The sequence below is a fragment of the Podarcis cretensis genome (assembly GCF_951804945.1).
Source record: "Podarcis cretensis genome assembly, chromosome: Z".
Taxonomy (NCBI): Eukaryota; Metazoa; Chordata; class Lepidosauria; order Squamata; family Lacertidae; genus Podarcis; species Podarcis cretensis.
Genome location: NC_137184.1, coordinates 12,985,168 through 13,008,651, shown reverse-complemented (window position 1 = coordinate 13,008,651; position 23,484 = coordinate 12,985,168). Strand labels below are relative to the sequence as shown.

Genomic DNA, 23,484 nt, shown 5'->3' with positions numbered 1-23,484 from the left:
TATTGCTGCGTTGAATATTTCATTCCAGCTAAGCGTTAACCACAAGCAGGGTGCTACACTTGGGCAAGTTGAGGAGGTTTTAAAAAAAATCTCCCCCCCCCTCAAATTATTATGGAACCACAGAGACAAGTAAGCTAACAAAAATTAAATGTTTTATCCAACTAAAGGCAGGGTATACAAAACCTAAACATACTAAATTGTCTTCCACCTCACATTTCTCTGGCAAAGCAATGAGAATACTTTGCAAGGGCATTCAGCTTGACTTGAGGGATGTCTGTCAGTCTCCTTGGGAACCTAAATCAGGGCAGCGCCTCTTGCAGCTCAACTTAGCTTGTTTTTCCTACTGCAAAAGACATTTCTCCAAGCTGCAGCTTCCCCCCGCCCCAAGGCTGAAGGTAAAGTCCTTTGATTAGCTGAGTTGATTCTTTTGGAATGCTTTGGGAACAAAATTTAGTGTCTGCTTTGCATGCAGAAGGTCCTAAGTTCAATCCCTGGTATCTCCAAGTAGGGCTGGGAATGCCCCCTGATTGAAACCCAGGAAAGCTACGGCCATTCAGTAGACAGTACTGAGCTAGATAGACAAAGGGTCTCGTTTGATAGAAGGCGGCTTCTTATGTTCCTGATCTTTTTCCTTTCAGGCATGACATTTTCAATTGGGTGTTCACCTCTCGTGTCTTATGGTGGTTGGTGGGGAGAAGGCTCTGCCTTGTTTCCATAACTACCTCCTCCTAAATCTGTGCCTCCAAAGGAGAGATTGCCCCACAGTAGAACATTCTTCCAGAGCAAGGGGGCTAGAGCTCTTATCAAGGAATTATTATGTCAGAGGGCCACAAGGAGGGCATAAGGCAGAGATGAGGAACCTATGGCTGGTCTCCAGCTTCTGTCAGTCCTTGCCAGCATGGCTGAAGGCCAGGGACAGTGGGAGTTGTAGTCCAGTAATTTCAGGAGAACTGCTGGTGCCCCCCCCCCCAATATCATGAGCGGACATGATGGTGTTGGAGAGTGTCGTCGTTGCCTTGGAACTCTTAAGGGTGGCAATGGGGGAGGTTAACTGTCTGGACCCCGAGTGAATGTTGCAAGAATTCAGTGAGATAAGCAAGCTGTGAATACTGATTGCACAAAAGGAACAAGTGCAGTTGGGTTTAGCAAGGTTAGGGTGCCATTCATTGACTTGTTGGCTGTTCCTGTGGTAGTGGATTCCTGGATGGGGAGGCATGTAAAAATGAACCCTGATCCAGCAAGGAACATTGCATCATCATCATTGGCAATACATTGAGGAATAGGAAAGATCATTGGAGTTAGTTTCCAGTTCAGGAAGGATTATCAGAAAAAATAGGAATCTAAAAGAATTCAGAAGGGCAAACACTGAGGAAATGCTGGTGTAGGAACTTGGTGAATTCCTCAATTGCACCACTACTGCGCTCAGAGCCTAGTTCTTGGCATAGAACTGAGAAATACTGTACTGGGAATAGATTCAGGTAGGTAGCCATGTTTGTCTGACGCAGTCAAAATATATAAATTTTTTTATCCGAGACCAGGGAGAAGAGTCGGTGGAGGAAGATTGGAGGAAATTTAAAGACTATTTACAGAAACACTGTAAAATTAATATCTGTTAGAAGGATGTTGGAACAATATTATATGATTTTAGCAGGAAGGATATAAAGGATTTGGGAATAACTGACTGTTAATTGGTGAAAGGAGGAAAAGTAAAGCTACATTATATTAAGACAATTTACAGGACAAAAATTTTAAAAGAGGGAAAGGATTTGCTGAAATAGATAACAGACCTAGAATACATAAAAGGGAGGTGTGAGGAGGTCAAGGAAATAAGCTAATGAAAGAATGGTAATGAGGAGATCTGATGCATTTTCTTTTTTGCGTTTTTGTTTTTGTTTAATGGGTTTTATTTCTCTGGTTTTTTGTTTTTGTTTTTGTCCCCCCCCCCCCTTTTAATATTGTGGTGTGTTGTTTTGTTTTTGTTTAATGCAGTATCTTTATTTTTTCTTTCTGTAATTGTTGAAACTTTAATAAATATTATTTTTTTTAAAAGAAATATATAATTTTTTTTTAAAAAAAATGTCCAGTAGCAGTTTAGAGAACAACTAGGTGTGTATCTGAAGAAGTGTGCGTGTACATGAAAGCTTATACCAAGGTCTCTAAGGTGCTACTGGACAATTTTTTAATTAATATATTTGCATTGGGAATCTTGGCTTTCATTTATGAGAGTTTTCACCTAAGGTTGTGCCTTTATAAAATTATTATCCTTCTAGCCTTGAATGATATGAAGAGAAGCTTGAAAACGTGATTAATGCCTGGTAGAAAGTTGATGCCAATTTTTAAGGGGGAAAGAACTGCTCTTTTGAGTGCTTTCGGTGTGCAAGTAGGAAAAATGTCATGATTCTGAGTAACAGCGTCAAACTTTTAAGCCCTTGGGAAGCCATCAGAGGCTGCTGTTTTAGGGCATATGGGACACTGCCCCATCAACTTCAGTCTGCCCTTAGCCAACTCCAACCTGCGTCCCTTCTTGTCTATGCCCACCAGTCCAAGGGGTGGCCCTAGTTTTCCCATTGTAGAATTCACCAGGAAGGAAGAGGATGGGGACAACACCACCAGACTTTCCTGGCTCTGCCTCCTCCTACTGTTGGGCTCCCAGCCTTCCACCCCACCAGTCCCAATGGAAACCAGTTATCACCAGTTCAGTTAATGTACAAATGTGGTAGCAGAGAGATCCTTTGGAATTCAGTTCTTCAGGCCTTTACCAAGGTGATGCCCACTCCCTGGTTCACTCTTCTGACTGGCCCTGCCCTGCGCACACCTCAGGAGCTTTTGCTTGTGTGGAATGTTTTCTTGAACTGTGATAGTGCCTCTTGCTTCCCTAGATGGAGAAAATAGAGAGAGGGGTGTGTGGAAATCTCTGACTTTTGCATGGACGGGATGTAGCCTCATGTGCAGAGTCAAATTTCAGATGTATTAATAAGGCAACCAAATATAGGTTGCAGCATAAATTATGCATAAAGATTGAACATAAAAATAAAAAGTTGACCTGTGCAGAAGGTAAGAGTCGCACTTTGGCCCCTGATCCCACCCACAACTAGTATGTGGCCCCTGAAAGGTTGCCCACAGGGGAATGAGGTCCTTTGTCTGAAAAAGTTTCTCATCCCCTACTTTAGTTTAGAGGGGCCATGGGAAGAGAGCCTGTGAGATACAGGAAAATCCTATCTTGGCACTGCTGAAGTCCCAGATTACTTAAGGCATTTCCGTACTCCATGCAGTACTTGTCAGTTTAATTCCTTTCGACCTGTGGAACTTGCACTTCGGCAAGGGCCATTCGTGTACCACCTCTCACTAGGGAGTCATTTCTTTTAGTGTGGCAGGACCCAAACTGTGGAACTCCCTGCCTGTTGACATTAGGCAGGCACTATCACTGCTCTTCTAGATGCCTGCTGAAAACTCTTCTGTTTTAACAAGCCTCTCCAGGCACATGATTGGATTCCTGTTCTTAAATTGGTTTTAGATGCTTTGTTATGCTTTTAGATGTTTTTAACAGTTTCTCTATTTTTATTTAAGTTTTAATTGTATTTTATATATATATCACACACTTGTTTGCTGCTATGGCAAGGGGTGTGTGGTGTATAAAGAAATAAATACTTTGAGGGTCCTGTCAACTCCAATTCCTGTTTTACTTCCTCTTCTTTAGTTTGCTCTCCCTGCCTCCAAGTGGAACTGAGTAGGCACGTAAGTGGGGTGAGCTGGATCTATGTCTTCCCAGAATGTCACTCTCCCCAGAAGGAGAAGCCAAGCTCACAATCTCTGTTCCGCTCGCTTCTTTTGGGAGCCCCTCTAACATGCATGTTGCCACTCATGGTTTTTCTCCAGCTGGAATCCTATAAGAACTGCTTAGGGATGATACGGGATAGATTTTCGTATCTCTCACAAGGTCATGCAGCCATTCCAGAGGATTGCTGTTGTGCAAACGCAGAATTGCCTTTGGAAACCTTAGCTGTTTAATTCACCCCCCACTGCCCGTGCCTTACTTTGCTGATGCTTCAGGATGGAAAAGAGAGGGGAGGGGTAATGACACGAGAAAACAGCAGCCAACATTGAATGGGTGGGAGCTGGAGAACCCACTGGGGCAGCGATGTCGGACCTACGGCGAACAGAGTACCTTTGGCAGGCAGTCCACGGGTTTGTTTCATCTGGACCAGCTGTTTGGGGTGCTGTCCGGCATTTAAAATGGGCACTTCACCCCTTGGATATTTTTGCTTGCTGTTCAGTATAGCATGGAATTTGGGGCTAAGTCTGGAAATTTAATGTTTGAAGATACTTGGCCTTAGTGTTTGTTCGTTTGTTTTAATCTGCAAGTTTCTAGCTCTCAGAAGTGTAGGGAAGTGGGCTAGGATGTGGGGTAACTGGTAAGTTTCAGCTCCCAGAACAACCCTGAGATGACATACTTCTGAATGTCTGTAGGGAAAACTACTTCTGTTCAGCAAGATTTATTCCCTCTCCCCACCTTCCTGACAGTGAATTGTCCCGTGTGGGGAAGGGTAAACCGCAAGGGCAGGGCTTGTATCTATTTTCAATAATGGATTCCTTTACAATTTTTCTTTTGTTTACTAGGTTCTATAAAAGCCTGGGTGTACTAATTTGGCAGCAGTCTTTTCAGTTTTAGGGACTTTTTAGTTTAGACAAAAAGCAAGTAAGAGATAATATGATAAGTTTATCAAATTAGGCATGGCATGGAGAAAGTGGATAGGGAACAGTTTCTCTCCCTCTTGTGAACATCCGATGAAGCTGAATGTTGGAAGACCTTCAGGAAAGGCAAAAGAAAGTACTTTCTCACACCATGCACAGTTAAACTACAGAACTCTCCCGCAGGAGGCAGGAATGGCCACCAACTTGGGTGACTTTAAAAGAGGATTAGAAAAATTCAGGGAGGAGAAGGCTAGCGATGTTTAGTCACCGTGACTGTGCTCACCAAGTTGGTGGCAGCAGGGCTTCTGAATAACTGTTGCTGGAGACCACAGGAGGGGAGAGGCCTCTTGTGCTTGGGTTCTGTTGGCTACTGTAAGAACAGAATGCTGGACTCGCTGGGCCTTTGGCCAGATCCTGCAGGCTTTTCTTTTGTTCTTAAGAGAGGTTATAGAAACTAATAGGAAAAGGAAGGGATTGTCTCCAACTAAGTTCTGCTTAGAGAAGACCCACAATGTGTCTACGTTTTTAGTTGTGTGCATTGATTTCTTACAACAGCTCTCCCAGGCTGGTTACCCCAAGAGAGACTGGGCAAAGCTCCCCTCGGCAAGCATTATGACCCAGTGGGGTGGCCAACATCCTAATCACTGACAGGATTCTAGTTTTTGAATCCATTACCCTCTGGTCTTTGGGGAAGGCTGCAACAAAATCACCAACTTGCAGTGAAACATGAGCATCTTTGTGCTTGCAGATACATGTCTTGTTCCCACCCGCTTGCCTCTCTCTGTGAATGAAGTGAATGGTTACTTTTCTCTCTGCCCAGGACCAGGCTGGCCTCTCTCTTTGGACAGGATCAGACAACAACAGAATCTGGAAATGTGCTCTTCCAGTACATGCCACCCAAGCAGCCTAAAAAAGGTCAACCACCTACCGGTATGTAAACTGTTCACAATGCCTAGGAACATAAGACGATCCCTTGTGGACCAGGCCAGTGGCCCATCTAGTCCAACCTTTGGCTCTGAAGCCCCACAGAATCAACTGGGTTGGTCTGTGGCAACTCCCGAGTAGTGCTGGGGAGAGACCCCTGACCTGGGGCTCCAGAAAGGTGACAGTCTTCTGCATTCACCACACTGAGGTAGATGGACCCAGTGGTTTGACGCCATACAAGGCAACTTCCTGTTTTTCATTAATGTGAGCAACTGGCTTGGTCCCAAGACAAGGGAGCTAACTTGGCCTGATGTTTGCAAGCAATGCTCTGTTTGTAACAGAGCACTTACCCTTCTCATGTGCTGCTCCAGCTGCAGGTCTGTCTACCCAGAAGCATCCTCCTGCAGCTGCTGCTGCTGCACCCACTGCTGTGCCCGCTGCTGCTGCTCCTGCGCCCACTGCAGCAGTGCATTCAGTCTTCTTTGCTACAGCTGTTCATGCATATTTGTTGTGAGTACTACAGTAGAGGGGATGAGCTGCAGTGTGTTCTTGCTACCCAAGTCCTGTGCTCACATCTTTTGCAATCATCTCTCCATCTTGCCTGGCTTCTTTGGAAAGAGGTGGAACTGAACAACAGTGGGGGGTGGTCGATTAGGGCGAATGGGGCACTGCCAACTCAACCTCAGCCTGCCCCCACCTGCCTGTTGTTGTTTTACTTCCAGCCAATCAGGCTGTGGATATCATTGACTCTGGCTCGATGTGCTGTTGATTTCCTTGCCTTATGCCACACCAGTGAAAGCAGGTCCAGTAGGAAGGTGCCCCCTCATTCTGCCCTCAGCTGGCTCCCACCTGCCTGCCTTCTTACGTCAAACCGATCCAGAGGGCAGGACTTCCTGTCAGCTTCCTCATCCCCCTCAGTCTCCGTGCTGCCATGGTAGAACACAGCAAAGAGGAGGATGGGGACAGCCCTAGACTTAGATGGCCCTTCTTGTCGTTGGCTCTGATGCCACCTACAGTTGGGCTCCCTGCATTCACCCCAATGAGGCACCAGCCAACACTGAACTGAAATGAGGATAGAGACCTCCTGGGATGGGGAGCTTGTGGGCTGATAATATGTTGCTGGGCTGCTACTGCCCGCCCCCCACATCGCCCCTCACCGTTGGCCAGATGGTCTGAGCTGGGAAGTCTTTGTAAAGAGCTGCTAAATATAACTGATGGGGTTGGCATAGTGGGAAGCTAAGAGGTGTTCTCTTCTCATTCCAGTACCAATGGGAAATATGTGAAACATGGCAAGTATGGAGCAGCTGTAGTGGGCAGCAATGCAACCAAGGAGGTAAGAGGAGGAGGTGTGGTGTCTTGAAGTAGCCTGGCTTTCTGCCAACCTGCTGTCCTCCAGATGTTTGGGACTACAGCTGCTGTCGGTCCTAAACATCTGGAGGATACCGGGTTGATGTAGGTTGGGCTAAGGAAATGCTTCCCTTTGTCTGAATCCTGGTTTCCTGATGGTGTCTTACTCTGGAAAAAGCAAAGGTGCTGTTTTGGCTCCTGTCTCTTTCTGCCCAATCAGCTCACAAGGCTTATAGTTCCCATTTTTCTTATTCTGACCTCACTTCTCTACAAAAAGTATTCTCAGCAGGGAAGGGGCTGTCACTCAGTAACACAGCATCCACTTTGCAGACAGAAGCTCCCAAATCCAATCGCTAGCTCCTCTGGGTAGGGCTGGGAACACTGCTGCCGGTCAGAGTAGGCAGTCCTGAGCTAGAGAGACTAGTGGTTTTAATCAGTCCAAGGCCCTGTGCTCTTATTTAACTAGAACCATGTGGACTAGCATCTTGACAAAAGAAGGGCCTAGGGGGTATTGTGTGCGGAGTGGATAGAGGGAGGTGGGACAGTAACTTTGTTGTGGCTTAAAAAAATCAATAAACGTTCTCTGCCTCACTCAGAAAAGAAAGGGGGTTTCAGCAGCTTATGTTGGAAAAGGGATTCAGTTTTTCCAGCCTCTGTCCATTTCAGCCCAGTCAGCCAGCTCTTCAGTGGTTTGTTCTGCCCCACTTTGCTGAGAAAGGATTCACAGGTGTTTTACAATAAACAGATAAAATACACCAGGAAACATATGCGTTTGTTCCAGGAAGACTCTGGTATGATTGCCTTGTCCTACTGTGCCGTTGCAGGTGAGGGTGGTGGGGACAGGATAAAACACTGGGATGTCATTCCCGTTTAGCTGATTGGGCAGAAAAGGACAGATCTCACCCCTTGGTTTCTCCAGGTGTAGGGAGCCTTTGGTCCTCCAGATGTCGCTGAACGACAGCTCCCATCATCCCTCTCCACTGGCCATGCTGGCAAGAGCCAATGGGTGTTGAAGCTCAGCACCAAAGGCTCCCCACGCCTGCTCCATTGTAACGAAGTCACTCCACATGTAACTAAGGCAGGCACCTGCAACCAAAGCAATTCCTACGATGAACACCTCTGATGTATTTATATCTTAATATGTCATTTGGCTGTTGGGGTGCTGTGGAAATGCTACCTGATATAAGAAGAGCTCCAGGTGCTTTTGAAAACAGCCAGCCCTGTAGTTTTTGATTCCTCACTTTTGCTCCTGTTTTCTTCTATCCTTCTATCTCTTGTGGAATCCAGTACAGAGTGCTTCTTTACATCAGCAAGCAGCAGCAGATTGCGACCGCCAGCATCCATGCTTGCTTTGTATTCACGGTAAGCTTTGGTGTTAAGACCTGCAAGGACCACGGCATAGGCTGAGGTTACACAATGCAACGCATCTTGCTGAATCTAAGGAGGTATGGAGCTGGTTGGCTCCTGGACAGCAGACCTTCTAGGAACCCTGTGGGGCTGCCTTGAGATCTCTCATGTAGTAATAGAAATCACTCGGCATAAGCCAGGTATTGTGCATCCAGAAGGTCAGCAAAAATAATTGATGCAAAAAAATCCTGGAAACCTAATGGTCTGCCTTTTTGCTTATTTTTTTGCATTTCTATGCCTCCTTTTTCTCAAGGTGGTATGTGTGGTTCTCTTTTTGCCTCATTTAATCCCCACAAACACCCTGTGGGGGGAGGTGAGGCTGAGAAGCAGTGACTGGCCCAAGGTCACACCCAGCGATCTTCATGTTTCAACGGTCAGTCCCTCTTCGTACAGAACTGGGGGGGGGGGGATTGTAGCCCTGTGGTGAGGGGAGTAGGGGCGTCTCCCAACAACATTTCAGCATCTTTGCAAACTGCAATTCTCAGGATTCTTTGGTGGTATGATATTGTTTGAAATGCACATTGCATATGAGGTCTCAGCTGTGGTCAATTAATTTCGGTGGGTCTGCTTTGAGTAGGGCTAATGCTTGTTGCAACCCATTAGATTTGAGTAGTGTTGGATCCAAGGGGCCCCTCTATGGTTAAAACGCTTACCTAGAGGTAACAAGTAGATGACATTCTGCCCTCTGTCCTACTGTAGCTAACATCCCTTGGGGTAGCCCTCCACCCCGAAATCCTATAGCATTTTTCCATTTCTAAACATGACACACTACAGACGTTGATGTTTGTGTGTGTGTGCTCAGAGTAGACTCACTGAAATTAATGCACCAAAGTTCATCATGTCCATCAATTTTCATGGGTCTGCTCTCAGTAGGGCTAACATTGGGACACAACCCAAAGTCTTTAGCAAGACCCATCAGGAAGAAAGTTGTTTTGAGCAGAGTCTGTCTGCTGCTCAGAATTCCACTTTCTCTTTCCGCAGGTGCAGCCCAACAACTACTGCACATTTTATGATGATCAGAGGCAGAATTGGTCCATCATGTTTGAATCAGAAATGGCAGCTGTGGACTTCAGCAAACAGGTGCCAGAGGCGTGCATTGCATTTTGGGGTGGGGGGGTTGCTGACCTGCAGACACTGAACTAGTGTTCGTGGGAGCTCAGCTCTCTTGCATCAGTCGCCAGACGCTTTCTCTGCCAACCACTAAGAAGCATCCAGGGGCCCGGCAGGGAGGGCAAGGAATGGTGGTGTAGCCAGCTGGTGCCTTTTCAGGCCCCTGGGGTCTTCAGCCAGTGCTGCACTGGGGCCAGATTCCATAGGTGCAGATGGCATTGCAGGCTAATAACACAAAGGGCTTGGTTCTTCTTCTTCACAGCTGTGCATTGCCAAGTATAACAGCATCCGTTCTCCTGACTCAGTGCTGTGCCAGGATCTTGTTCTCGGAGACGGCCAAGGTGTGGAGACTGGAGATGCCCTGGAGATCACTTTTACAGGCTGGCTGTTCCAGAATGGTAGTCTTGGGCAGGTGAGACCTGGCAGAGGGGTTGGCTGATACTGTTTTTATACTGCGTATGGGGCACTTCTGTGGCATCCTCCAGGCGCTGGGGATGATGGGAGTTGAAGTCTCTAGCAGCACTTCTTGGCCACAGCTTTCCCACTCCTGGTTTATAGTTTGCATACAGCCCTTTTCTCCCACAACCCCGTCTTTTTGCCTTTCAATAACATTGCAAGGAAATTCCTCCTGAAACAGGAGAGGGACTTGATGCGACTCACCCAGCTTGCTTCACAGCTCAATGTGCATTTGACCCCAACCCCAATGAGCTCTAGCCAGTGCTTTTCCATGGGGCTTGCATTGGTTGCTCTCCAGAGGTGGGGCCTTGCCCAGCCTTGCCGCCCTTTCTCAACTGGGGATGCCAGGGAGGGAACCCAGGACCTTCTTCCTGGGAAGCACATGCTGTTAGGCCCTAAGCTACACCTGTCACCAAGGACCAGATCCTATTTCTCGGCCTCATTTTACCCAATCTGCAACATGGGAGGCACTGCTAGGTAGGGGATTCAACATAGAAAGCTGCTTTGCACTGCATCAGGCCACTGGTCTAGGTTGGCATCGCCCACATTGATTGGCAGTAGCTCTCCAGGCTTTCAAGCAAAAGCCTTTCCCTGACCTTACTTGGAGACGCCAGTTTTGAACCTGGAACCGCCTGCCTGCAAAACAGGTGCTGTGTCCCTGAGCTGTGCCCCGTCCTTCAATACTCATTGCTGTTGGCTCAGCAACTGGAGTAGCAGAACGTGAACCTATTACCTTCCGCATTAAAAGTAATTTCACCCCATTGACCTTCCACTTTTGGAACAGGTTTTTGACTCGAATGTAAATAAAGAGAAGTTGCTCCGGCTGAAGCTAGGCTCTGGCAAAGTCATCAAGGTAAGATGGCGCTACCTTCCCACTGCAGTGCAAGGATTCTTGCCTCCAGTTCCACATCTAAGCAGAGTTCAGCAGCCCGGGCTGTGTGGAAGGCTGAATAGCAGTGATGTTTTTTGAGCTCAAACCCTGATCAAATGGCTTTCTCAAGAACCGCAGGCAGGTAGCTGTCCCAGCTTGTCTACGCTTGCCAGGATCTGCTGGAGTGGGAGGCCCAGACAGGGTCCCTCGATCCCTGCAGAATTTCTGATCCTGCCCTACTGGTCAGTCAGGCTTGCCCTTTCCTTACAGGAGGGGTGGGGACCTTCAGGCCCAGAGACAGAGGGGGGAGTGTGAGTGGGTGTCTAAAGTAGCCTATTGTACAAAGGTAAAAATTACATTCATTGCCCTCCCACTTTCCCCTCTAGCCCCGCCCACTCCTGGCATGCTCCTCCCCACCAAGAAGCTTGCCCCGGAGGGAATGGTTTTCATCCCTGCTTTAAACTACAGTACTGTCCTCAAGAGTGCAAGAGAACTGTCAGTATTCCTGTGCCCTGCTCTCGACCAGCCTTTACCAGCCTGACAAACACACACACAGATGCTGTGGACTCCAACTCCCATCAGTCCCAGCCAGTGCCTGCTGATTGGAGTTGGAGTCCAAGGTATCTGGACGACGTCAGGTTGGCGAAGGCTGTGTGGTTCTGGCACTTAGCTAAGGCAGTCACCCAAACTTGTTTTCTGCTTGGTTCTCCATTTCTGGAACTTGAAGGGCTGGGAAGATGGGATGATTGGCATGAAGAGAGGAGGCAGGCGGTTCCTCCTCATCCCGCCAGCATTGGCTTACGGGTCTTCGGGAGAAGCTGAACGCATTCCTCCGGACTCAACCCTGGCCTTTGAGGTGGAAGTCAAACGGGTGAGTGTGTCTTCCTCCCAACGTGTTAGCAACCAAGAGAACCTCAGAAGGTTGTTGGGTGGTCAGTCTACTGCCTGGATAAGGTTCTACAAATGGAGGCAGTGGTTGCCTTGACCAGACTCCATGATGCCTCTTTTTTGCTCCCTTAGGTGAGGTTTGCAAAGGGCGCTGACTCCGCCGGACACAGCCTGGGGCCCAGGGACTCCCTCACACCTTCACCAGCGCCACAATCAGAAAGTCCCGCTACAGACCCAGCCTGGCTGACTCCTCCTCCTCCCGCTCCAAAGCCAGGGTGAGAAATAAATTGAGGGTGCCCTTAGCTTTTAAGCCTTCCATTCTCCCAGGTGTCACATCCTAACTCTGCATAACCTCAGCTGCATAACTCAGACCCCATCTGCACTGTACCACCTTGAGATCTACGGATGAAGTCCGGTATGCAAATTCAATAAATCATAGAAAATCATACGTTCCACATAGCGCCATGCCACTTTCAACAGCCGTGGCTTCTTCCAAAGAATCCTGAGGCCACCTTGTCTCATAGGCAACCTGGCAGGGGCCACAGGGCTGGGCTGGGGCTCCAGTGGACAGAGCAACAGATGCTGCTCCTGCCTTCTGTGCAGCCAGAAAATACACCATGTGGGGCTTCTTTCTGCACACACCTCTCCCTGTCCAGGGAAGCAAGGTGCACTGTCACAGTTCAAGGACACATTCCAGCCAGGCTAAAGCTCTCTTGGGGAGGTCATGAGGGGGGGTTGGTGAGGGCCTTGGCCGAGGCAGAGTCCCAAAGGCCAGTTGAGTATCCTACCCCTTAACAGACTCTTTCTACTGTGCTCAGGTTTGTTAAGTCCCTTCCTTCCATACTGCAGGGAGCCAGCTGTGCGTGCCAAATCAAGCTCTATTAGCGAACAACTAGCGGTAAGTCCTCATTGGAGCCAAATCTGCCTATTGATTGTATAGTTCCTGTTGAATGTGACCAAAGCAATGAGAAGTAACTTGGTCCTCTCACAGAGCTCGGATCCTTATTGGTGAGCATTTTTTGAGAAACTCAGGTTACATTTCCCTGTTGATCCTGTGATATATTTTTTAAAATAAAAGCTCCCACGTAATAAAGATACAGTATTTTTCCGTCTATAAGACGCTCCCATGTATAAGACGCCCCCTATTTTTATGGACTTAGATTTAAGACAATGGGGGAAGATGTATCTGTGTATAAGATCCCCCCTAATTTTTGACATTAGTTTTAAGAGAAAAAACCTAGTCTTATACACGGAAAAATACAGCGTGTCACAGGAAAAGCATATAATCTGTGACTACAAGTAATTAACATTTGATATTGTGTTTGCATAGACTTCTGAGATGGGTTTCTAAATGGGTTTTCAATAATAATAATAATAATAATAATAATAATAATAATGCAGTTTTAAGGTTCTTTCATTAATAGTTTTAGAGTGAAAATGTAGCAAGGAAATGGTGCGTTCATGAGGATCCCCCCCCCCCCCACATTGGAAGGTTCTATAAATGTAAGCCCCCCCCCCCCATATGGGTGTTCATGTTTACAACATCTTAGTTGATTATCTGTGTATTTCATTCCCGTTTCCTATCAGAGGGCATGCTGGCTGGGGGCTGATGGGAGTTGTAGTCCATTACACCTATAGGGCCCCAGGTTGGTGAAGGTTGCTGTGCCTTTTCCTATAATAAATTTTATAAAGTTTTCTATTTTACATTTCAAAATAAACATTTTACAAACTGTAAAATATCCAGTCATTTAGCTTCTTTTCCTTTCATGGTTCTTTTTATATATTATACATTCTGGCATATTTTAGTATACCATTCAAATAAGTTTTGCACTTTTACACGCATCAAAAATTATTTACTCTGTTGAATTTATCTCAGTTCTGCCGTCATTTTCAACTGATTGATATGCCCTTAACTAAGGCCTAAGTACTGAGCATCTGACATGCATTGTTAGGCACACAAAGGAAGCCACGGGGGGGGGGGGGGGAGAGAAGGACAAACCAGCTGCTTTCTCTTAGGGGATCTGGTCCCCTTGGCTTAATCCTGCCCAGGGGTTGTGACAGCCCTCACCACCATTTTGAAATCCCACTGTTAGGCTTTGAAAGGGTATGAGAGGTTGTTTTACTGGATGCATCCCATGATATGGGAAGAGCAATCTCTCTCTTTTTTTAAGAAACCATGATGATATCTAATGCAGGAAGATTGGAAATCTAAATGCAATATAAGCTGTTGTATGAGCTTGTAAACCACTTTTATTTTCCTTAGGTGGGCAATAAGGTCACTTTGGCTTGGGGAGTTGTAGCCGACAACATCTAGATGGAAGGTCCCCTCAATCACCCTCCCTGTTTTATAGCCTGATGTCATATTCTGACAAACAATAACTTTGTTGTTGTTGTTTAGTCGTTTAGTCGTGTCCGACTCTTCGTGACCCCATGGACCAGAGAACGCCAGGCACTCCTGTCCTCCACTGCCCCCCGCAGCTTGGTCAGACTCCTGCTGGTAACCTCGAAAACACTATCCAACCATCTCGTCCTCTGTCGCCCCCTTCTCCTTGTGCCCTCCATCTTTCCCAACATCAGGGTCTTCTCCAGGGAGTCTTCTCTTCTCATGAGGTGGCCAAAGTACTGGAGCCTCAGCTTCACAATCTGTCCTTCCAGTGAGCACTCAGGGCTGATTTCCTTCAGAATGGAGAGGTTTGATCTTCTTGCAGTCCATGGGACTCTCAAGAGTCTCCTCCAGCACCATAATTCAAAAGCATCAATTCTTCGGCGATCAGCCTTCTTTATGGTCCAGCTCTCACTTCCATACATCACTACTGGGAAAACCATAGCTTTAACTATACTGACCTTTGTTGGCAAGGTGATGTCTCTACTTCTCAAGATGCTATCTAGGCCTGTCATTGCCCTTCTCCCAAGAAGCAGGCGTCTTTTAATTTCGTGGCTGCTGTCACCATCTGCAGTGATCATGGAGCCCAAGAAAGTAAAATCTCTCACTGCCTCCATTTCTTCCCCTTCTATTTGCCAGGAGGTGATGGGACCAGTAGCCATGATCTTCGTTTTTTTGATGTTGAGCTTCAGACCATATTTTGCACTCTCCTCTTTCACCCTCAATAAAAGGTTCTTTAATTCCTCCTCACTTTCTGCCATCAAGGTTGTGTCATCTGCATATCTGAGGTTGTTGATATTTCTTCCGGCAATCTTAATTCCGGCTAGGGATTCATCCAGCCCAGCCTTTCGCATGATGAATTCTGCATATAAGTTAAATAAGCAGGGAGACAAAATGCAGCCTTGTCGTACTCCTTTCCCAATTTTGAACCAGTCAGTTGTTCCATATCCAGTTTTAACTGTAGCTTCTTGTCCCACATAGAGATTTCTCAGGAGACAGATGAGGTGATCAGGCACTCCCATTTCTTTAAGAACTTGCCATAGTTTGCCATGGTCGACACAGTCAAAGGCTTTTGCATAGTCAATGAAGCAGAAGTAAATGTCTTTCTGGAACTCTCTAGCTTTCTCCATAATCCAGCGCATGTTTGCAATTTGGTCTCTGGTTCCTCTGCCTCTTCTAAATCCAGCTTGCACTTCTGGGAGTTCTCGGTCCACATACTGCTTGAGCCTTCCTTGTAGAATTTTAAGCATAACCTTGCTAGCGTGAGAAATTAGTGCAATTGTGCGATAGTTGGAGCATTCTTTGGCACTGCCCTTCTTTGGGATTGGGATGTAGACTGATCTTCTCCAATCTTCTGGCCACTGCTGAGTTTTCCAAACTTGCTGGCATATTGAGTGTAGCACCTTAACAGCATCATCTTTTAAAATTTTAAATAGTTCAGCTGGAATACCATCACTTCCACTGGCCTTGTTATTTGCAGTGCTTTCTAAGGCCCATTTGACTTCACTCTCCAGGATGTCTGGCTCAAGGTCAGCAACCACACTACCTGGGGTATATGAGACATCCGTTTCTTTCTGGTATAATTCCTCTGTGTATTCTTGCCACCTCTTCTTGATGTCTTCTGCTTCTGTTAGGTCCTTTCCACTTTTGTCCTTTATTATGGAAATCTTTGTACGAAATGTTCCTTTCATATCTCCAATTTTCTTGAACAGATCTCTGGTTCTTCCCATTCTATTGCTTTCCTCTATTTCTTTGCATTGCTTGTTTAAGAAGGTCTTCTTGTCTCTCCTTGCTATTCTTTGGAAATCTGCATTCAATTTCCTGTATGTTTCACGATCTCCCTTGCATTTTGCTTGCCTTCTCTCCCCCGCTATTTGTAAGGCCTCATTGGACAGCCACTTTGCTTTCTTGCATTTCCTTTTCATTGGGATGGTTTTCGTTGCTGCCTCCTGTATAATGTTACGAGCCTCCATCCATAGTTCTTCAGGCAGTCTGTCCACCAAATCTAAATCCTTAAACCTGTTCCTCACTTCCACTGTGTATTCATAAGGGATTTGACTTAGATTGTATCTTATCGGCCCAGTGGTTTTTCCTACTTTCTTCAGTTTAAGCTTGAATTTTGCTATAAGAAGCTGATGATCTGAGCCACAGTCAGCTCCAGGTCTTGTTTTTGCTGACTGTATAGAGCTTCTCCATCTTTGGCTGCAGAGAATATAATCAATCTGATTTCGATGCTGCCCATCTGGTGATGTCTTGTGTTGTTGGAAAAGCGTGTTTGTGATGACCAGCTTGTTCTCTTGACAGAACTCTATTAGCCTTTGCCCTGCTTTGTTTTGATCTCCAAGGCCAAACTTGCCAGTTGTTCCTTTTATCTCTTGACTCCCTACTTTAGCATTCCAATCCCCTATAATGAGAAGAACATCCTTCTTTGGTGTCACTTCTATAAGGTGTTGTAAGTCTTCATAGAATTGGTCAATTTCAGTTTCTTCAGCACCAGTAGTTGGTGCATAAACTTGGATTACTGTGATGTTAAAAGGTCTGCCTTGGATTCGTATCGAGATCATTCTATCATTTTTGAGATTGCATCCCAGTACAGCTTTTGCCACTCTTTTATTGACTATGAGGGCCACTCCATTTCTTTTACGGGTTTCTTGCCCACAGTAGTAGATATGATGGTCATCCGAACTGAATTCACCCATTCCCGTCCATTTTAGTTCACTGATGCCCAGGATGTCAATATTTATTCTTGCCATCTCATTTTTGACCACCTCCAACTTACCCATGTTCATGGTTCTTACATTCCAGGTTCCTATGCAATATTTTTCTTTACAGCATTGGACTTTCCTTTCGCTTCCTGGCATATCCGCAACTGAGCGTCCTTTCGGCTTTGGCCCAGCCGCTTCATCAGCTCTGGATCTACTTGTACTTGCCCTCCGCTCTTCCCCAGTAGCATGTTGGACGCCTTCCGACCTGAGGGGCTCATCTTCCAGCGTCATAACTTTTATATGCCTGTTGTCTTTGTCCATGGAGTTTTCTTGGCAGGGATACTGGAGTGGCTTGCCGGTTCCTCCTCCAGGTGGATCACGTTTGATCAAAACTCTCCACTATGACCTGTTCATCTTGGGTGCCCTGCTCGGCATAGTTCATAGCTTCTCTGAGTTCTTCAAGCCCCTTCGCCACGGCAAGGCAGTGATCCATGAAGGGGAAACAATAACTACCTTTCTGAAAAGCCTGGATGGCCAATTATAACACCAATTTCTCTTCCCTTCTCTTCTCACCCCCCCACTTCCCCGGACAGAATCCTGATGTAACAAAAGTGAAACTCATTTCCCGTATGGCGAAGATGGGTCAGCCTATGCTACCTGTCCCTTCCAGCACATTTGCACCCCAGCAAGACTCAGCTGACAAGGAGGTAGAGGTGTGTTAGCTTCAATTCTCAGGTTTTTTTCAGTGGGGTTTGTATGTGTTGGCTGTTGCTGAAATTCAGGTAGGTTGGCAAGATGATGGTTGACGAACATAGCAAGCTGCCTTATACCAAGTGTGACTGCTCATTCACCTAGCTCCCTACTGTCTACACTGACTGGCAGTGAAGGGGGGGAGGGCCCTTTTTTTTACTTAATTACAAACCTACCTGGTTCTCCAGGGTTTCAGACAGGGGGCATTCCCTGCCTACCGGGTATCAAACCTGGGGCCTTTTGCATGAAACTGAGAGTCATGCCCTCCCTAGATCTAGTAGTCACCCCAAACTGGTTTTGGGTCTGAATCTTAATTTGAGGGAAAGCCTTGAAAGGATCATCAATCATTTTATTTGTATGTCGCTTTTCCCAAGTTAAAACAATGCTCAAAGCAGCTTACAACGTATTAAAAAAACCCCATAGCTACATATGTTCTGGCATGCCTCTCTCTCGTTAATGTGGGATTTGAAGCCTCTAGGGTCCCTTTCCACTTCCCAGGAGGGTTAATTGTGCATTGTCTTCTTCAGGAGCCACATTCCATTCAAGAATTTTCAACCTTCTGTCCGAACGACTACCATCCAATGGCGCCTCCTCAGTGGGCAACGCAAGGTAAAAAGTGTGTTCCTTTGTTGTGCCTTGGTGATGGTCACCAACTAGGGTGGCTTCAAAAGAGGGTTAGGCAAGTTCATGGAGGAAAGGGCTGTCAATGGCCACCGGCACTGTGGCTGCGCCCTCCCTCCACGGCTGGAGGAAAGAATGTTTCTGAATGCCAGTGGCTGGAAACTGCAGGAGGGGAGAGGGCTGTTTGCAGGCTTCCCATGGAGGCACCTGGTTGGTCACTGTGAGAAGAGGGTGCCAGACTAGATGGGCAACTGGCCTGATCTGGCAGGGTTCTTATTGAGTGCAGTGGCTCTACTCAGTAGAATTTAGTTGGACACAACCCAGAAGCCAGCATGATGATTGTGCATGGAAAGCGGAGGAAATCTGGATGTGTGGGGATGGGGGGAGCAGTGTCCTTCATTTGCTGCTGATCAGCTTGAGCAGAGTCTGCATCTGTCACTGGCATTGTGTTTAGATGCTTGAATTGATCTGTTTGTGTGCTGACTCCTCTGGGTTCCTTTGGGTGGAAATAGAGACAAACATGTTGATGATGATGATGATGATGACGACGATGATGGGCTGCTTGTATTGAGATTGGCAATGCTGATGCCTCTGCTTTCTTCCTAGCTCCTCATCCAGCTGTCTCGGGGCTCCAGGTACCTGCTGCCCCCCAGCCACAGCCACCCCTTCCAAGAACCCCTCAAAACTGTCAGGTAAGGAGTCCTTTGTAGGCAGGGAAAGGTTCTTTCATAGGTTGCCAGGTGAGCCACAACATCATGCTCTGTTCCCTGGTTTGCTCAAGACAGGGGCATGTGACTAGCAGGCTTGACTAAGTTTCTTCATCCTTTTCTGTCAGTGTCAGGTCTTCATTTGCAAAATAGGGAGGGTGAAGCATAACCATGAAGGTAATAGCCCTTCGGTGCAAATCCCAAAAGCGCTAGATTAAGAGCTAGCAGCATTCATAGCCTTGGGTTGGAGGGAAGCAGTTTGTTACCTCAGCAGAGGTAGTTTCCACCAAATCCAGCAGGGATCTTCTATATATTGGGTGATCTTTAGAAGAATGTAAGAAGAACCTCTGCTGGATGAGGCCAACGGCCTATCTCGCCCAGCATCCTGTTCACATGGGGGCACCTGTTCTCAGTGGCTACCTGGATGCCCCAGTGCAAAGTGCACAAACAGTGCCTGCGTGCAAGAGCTCTTTCCCCTCCCCCAGTTTCCAGCAACTGGCATTCAGAAGCATTCCTCCTTCCAGCCATTAGCTGTCGAGGCCAGTAGCCATCAATAGGCGCCTCCCCCATGGATCTGCCCAATCCTCTTTTAAAGCTGTCCAAATGGTTGTCCATCGTTGCCTTTTGCAGGAGAAGATCCCTTGCAGTCCTTGGCCTTTGGGTCATCTAGCCCTTGAGAGCAGGCTTAAGCAATCCTGCTGTTTTAATGTGGGACCTTTTTGCCTTCTGTTTGGTCAGTGTGACAAGTCACCTGACTCTCCTTTCCCTCCCCCACCTGTGTTCTCAGCCTTATGCAGGGATGCCATATGCTTACCCACAAGTGAGTGCCGCAGTTTCCCAGCTCCAGCCTGTTGGGTTGTGCCCAGCTCCTTTCCAAGGTATGTTCAAACTGTGCACTATGTAGCTTTGGGAGCTGCTTTCAAACATTAACTTTTTTAAAAAAGCAAACCCCTTTATTAACATTGTTGACAACCCAAAAGTCTGGTAGCAGGCTTGCCGTATATGAAGAAAGCAAACAGAAAATAATAAGAGAAAAAATGGTGACACACCAGTATTAATTAAGACACCCATATTTCCCAAACTAGTACGGATAGTGAATGTTGAGCATCTACCTCTATAGCTCAGGAAATGAAATCCTACCTGTTGAGCATTAACTCAGTGAAAGTTAGAAATTCCCCCGTTCAGAGCATCACAGCCTACTGGATCAGGCCAGTGACCCATGTAGTCCAGCATTTTCTTCTTACAGTGGCCAGCCAGATGCCTGCAGGAAACCCACAAGCAGGATCTTAGCACCTTTCCCTTCCTGTGCTTTTCAGCAGCTGGTATTCAGAAACATTTATTGCCCCCAATTGTGAAGTCGGAACATGGACATCATGGCTGGTTGCCATCAATAGCCTTCTCCTCCTCCGTGAATTTGTCCAATCCTCTTTTAAAGCCATCCAAGTTGCTGGCCATCACTGCCTCCCGAAGTCTGCACGGTGTGAAGAAGCATTTCCTTTTGCCTTATTCCAGCCGTTTAAAAGCTGGGAATTAGGCAGCTAAGTTGCCTTAAAGTCCCCCACCCTAGAAGATTCACGGCTGCTTGTTAAGATGCTCAAGGACAACTGTGTTCTTTTCTCCCTGCCCTTTCTTATTGGTGTGACCCCTCTCTTCCCACCCTGTCCACATCTACAGTGGTACCTCGGGTTAAGTACTTAATTCGTTCTGGAGGTCCGTTCTTAACCTGAAAATGTTCTTAACCTGAAACATCACTTTAGCTAATGGGGCCTCCCGCTGCTGCCACGCTGCTGCTGCGCAATTTCTCTTCTCTTCCTGAAGCAAAGTTCTTAACCCGAGGTACTATTTCTGGGTTAGCGGAGTCTGTAACCTGAACCCAAGGTACCACTGCATTTGCTTCTGCTGGCAGTCTCGTTTTGAAACAACAATAACAAACACAACCTTGCAAAGTTTTCTTTCCTGTCACAGCAGCTGGAGACCTTGGTTCATTCCTGCTGACAGAGACCCGGCAGCAGAACACAGAGATCCGCCTGGCCGTTGGGAAGGTGGCTGACAAGATGGACCAGCTGTCAGTCAAGGTAATACAGAACTTTCAGGATAGGAAGCTGCTTAAGAACTGCCTTGCTAGGACTTTCCAGAAACAATAGGAAGGTGTTTTTCTTGCAACAGGCTTTTCCAGTGGGCTGAAAAGCTCCGTCCCCTGAGGTGTTGGTTTTGTATTGTTGATTATTTTATTTCATTAAAAAACTCAAAGCACTTTACAAAAAGAATAAAACAATAGAATTATTAGTAAAAACAATTTAAATATTTAAAAAATTAAAACCAGCGATAAACTAGAAACCTATCAGCATTCTAGAGATCTAAAGAAGCATGTGCCAAAAAGGGAAAGGCAGTTCCCCATTTACATGGGGTTTGCGTTCTGAGGCACTATGCATGTCAGCCTCCCCCGCACCCCCGAGGGCCAAAACTGGTGCGCCCACAGATGGGGAGTTGTCTGTACAGTGAAGGTGCCTGCCTGATATTGATTGTTGTTCAACTGTTTTAAGGCTTTTAAACAATTTTGGTGTTTTATGTTCATTGTATAATACATATATCAGGCAGTATATGCATTTTCTGAAATAATAAATCAATCTACCTTCAGGTTTTGCTTCTGTTTTATAGTGTTGGAGAACTGTATCTAGCTGCTTTTATAGTAGGCTTGTGAATTGTCTTTTTAATCTCTGAGGGGGGGGGGAGGTTTGGGACTAGGGAAGTTGCTTCAGCTAGGTGGTGGAGCACCTCTTTGCATGCAGAAGGTTCCATGTTAGCTCCCTGATGTTTCCAGGTAGGACTGTAAACCCAGGGAGATGCTGCCCGCCAGTGTTGACAGCACTGAGCTAGATGGACCCAGTGGTCTGATACTGAGCCAGATTCCTGTGCTCCCAGCAGTTTCTCTCCTTGGCAAACAAGTGAGCAGCTCAAAGGGCCCAGGCCTGATCTGGCTTCTTCTCTCCCATGTGCTGATGCTTCAAGCTGCACCTCCTTTTTGTTTTTCCTTTCTCTCCCCACACCCCTTGCAGCTGGAGGAACTGCGGAAGCAAAACTCTGGCCCCGGTTTGCTGCCAGGCATCTCTTCTGTTTCCATGGAAACCTCTATGATCATGAGTAACATCCAGCGTATCCTGCAGGTAAAGAGCCTGTCTACTTGAGAGCATGAAGACTTTTACCTTGCTTTTACCTTCAGGTGAAGGGTCACAGCTAAGTGGCAGAGCATGTGATTCGCAGGCAACAGGTCCTGGGTACAGTCCCCAATGGTGTCTCCTGGCAGGGCTGAGAGAGACCCCGTGCCTGAAACCCTGGAGGAGACGCTGCCAGTCAGTGGGGAGCCTTGGGCACAAATGCTGCCCTGTCCTTCCCTGTTCCTGCTCTGCACCTTCCTTGAGTTCTTTTGGCCAGCTGGAAGTGTCTTTGTTGCTAGCCTGGATGTGGAGCAATCGGTGTAGAGACTTCTTGTCTCCTGTATTATAGCCACATCTGCTGTTCCACCCACTTTTGTCCCACACCTGGACAGTTGATCCAGAGGCAAGGCAGCCTTTGGACTGGCAGAGGTTCTTTGCCCCTGTTGTAGGCTGCACTGAGCTAGATACACGCAACACTTATACAATGAGGACTGTACGCATGCGCGAGGACAGGTGCTGCGGTGATATCAGAGATAGGAATAGGAAGAGTTACACATTCCATTAGTTTGGAACGGGCGTTTCCAGGCTCTCTTTGGATAAAAGCATTCTTCAATATCTCACGTTTAGAGGTGAGATATCTACATGGAGAAATCCTTGATTTTAGCCTAGTTGTGCCCCGCTTCTCCCAGAAGAAAAAGGGATGCCGTTACCAAGATTCGGTTGGCCTTTACTAGTGGCCAAGCCATGTTATAGGTCCTGCCCCGCGAAACACCCTGCGACTAGACCTTTGGCAGGAACCGTCCCTCTTTTGAGAACTGTATTCGCGCACTCCTCTGCAGAGATTGAAGTAGCCGCTAGTTTAACAATGCACTGCCTGAAAGGAGGGTTTAATCTCCGGGTCGTGCATTGCAGCGGGTTGGACTAGATGATCCTCCTGGTCCCTTCCAACCATACAAATCTATGATCTGTGAACTATCTGGCTTGAGCTAAGAGAGCTTCCTCTGTTCCAGTTCCTCTAAGGCTGCACTAGCTATTGGGCTTTTAGTATTGCAGCTCCAGACATCCAGAATGAGTTTCCAGCCCAAATCAGACCAGGGCCTAGTGTGACGCTGTTCAGATGCCTCTTGAAAGCATGCTTGCTTTGGAGGGCTTTCCATCCTGAGATGTCACTTATGAAGATCAAGTTTTATACCTGCTGAAATGGTGTTGTTTTTTAAGGCTTATTGTATCAGAGTTTGTGAAACTGATTTTATTCATTCTCAGAGCTTGGATTTCTGTGTTGTTGTTTGCTTTTACCATGTATCTTGCTTCCATGGCTTCATGCTGTACAGCTGTCTCGCAATTTGCTTACTAAATAAAGTTTACCTAGGAGGCTTGCAAAAAGGGAGCAGCTCCAAACTGCCCATGTTCTGTCCATGACCATGGCGGAAAACCACAACGATTTCTCTCCTCAAATCTGAGTCCCCGA

The 23,484-nt window shown here is 46.8% G+C and overlaps 2 protein-coding genes across 12 annotated transcripts in view; one reads left to right on the top strand and one right to left on the bottom strand.

The window, feature by feature from the left end:
- SLC31A1 (solute carrier family 31 member 1) overlaps positions 1–23,484 on the bottom strand; it is a 72,642-nt gene that overhangs the window by 30,853 nt on the left and 18,305 nt on the right. The gene's annotated exons all lie outside the window — the stretch shown is intronic.
- LOC307208138 (FK506-binding protein 15-like) overlaps positions 1–23,484 on the top strand; it is a 37,737-nt gene that overhangs the window by 4,126 nt on the left and 10,127 nt on the right. For 5 of the 10 annotated variants that reach the window (XM_079962545.1, XM_079962544.1, XM_079962550.1 and 2 more), the window contains exons 2-17: positions 5,513–5,622; positions 5,988–6,126; positions 6,880–6,949; positions 8,251–8,325; positions 9,352–9,450; positions 9,743–9,892; positions 10,721–10,789; positions 11,535–11,678; positions 11,828–11,970; positions 12,545–12,593; positions 17,377–17,496; positions 18,061–18,142; positions 18,761–18,846; positions 19,649–19,739; positions 20,809–20,936; positions 21,918–22,025. In XM_079962545.1, the coding sequence (XP_079818671.1) occupies positions 5,513–5,622; positions 5,988–6,126; positions 6,880–6,949; positions 8,251–8,325; positions 9,352–9,450; positions 9,743–9,892; positions 10,721–10,789; positions 11,535–11,678; positions 11,828–11,970; positions 12,545–12,593; positions 17,377–17,496; positions 18,061–18,142; positions 18,761–18,846; positions 19,649–19,739; positions 20,809–20,936; positions 21,918–22,025 (1,663 nt within the window). The remainder of the gene's footprint in view (positions 1–5,512; positions 5,623–5,987; positions 6,127–6,879; positions 6,950–8,250; positions 8,326–9,351; positions 9,451–9,742; positions 9,893–10,720; positions 10,790–11,534; positions 11,679–11,827; positions 11,971–12,544; positions 12,594–17,376; positions 17,497–18,060; positions 18,143–18,760; positions 18,847–19,648; positions 19,740–20,808; positions 20,937–21,917; positions 22,026–23,484) is intronic. The other 5 variants (XM_079962551.1, XM_079962547.1, XM_079962549.1 and 2 more) reach the window with 2 other exon arrangements.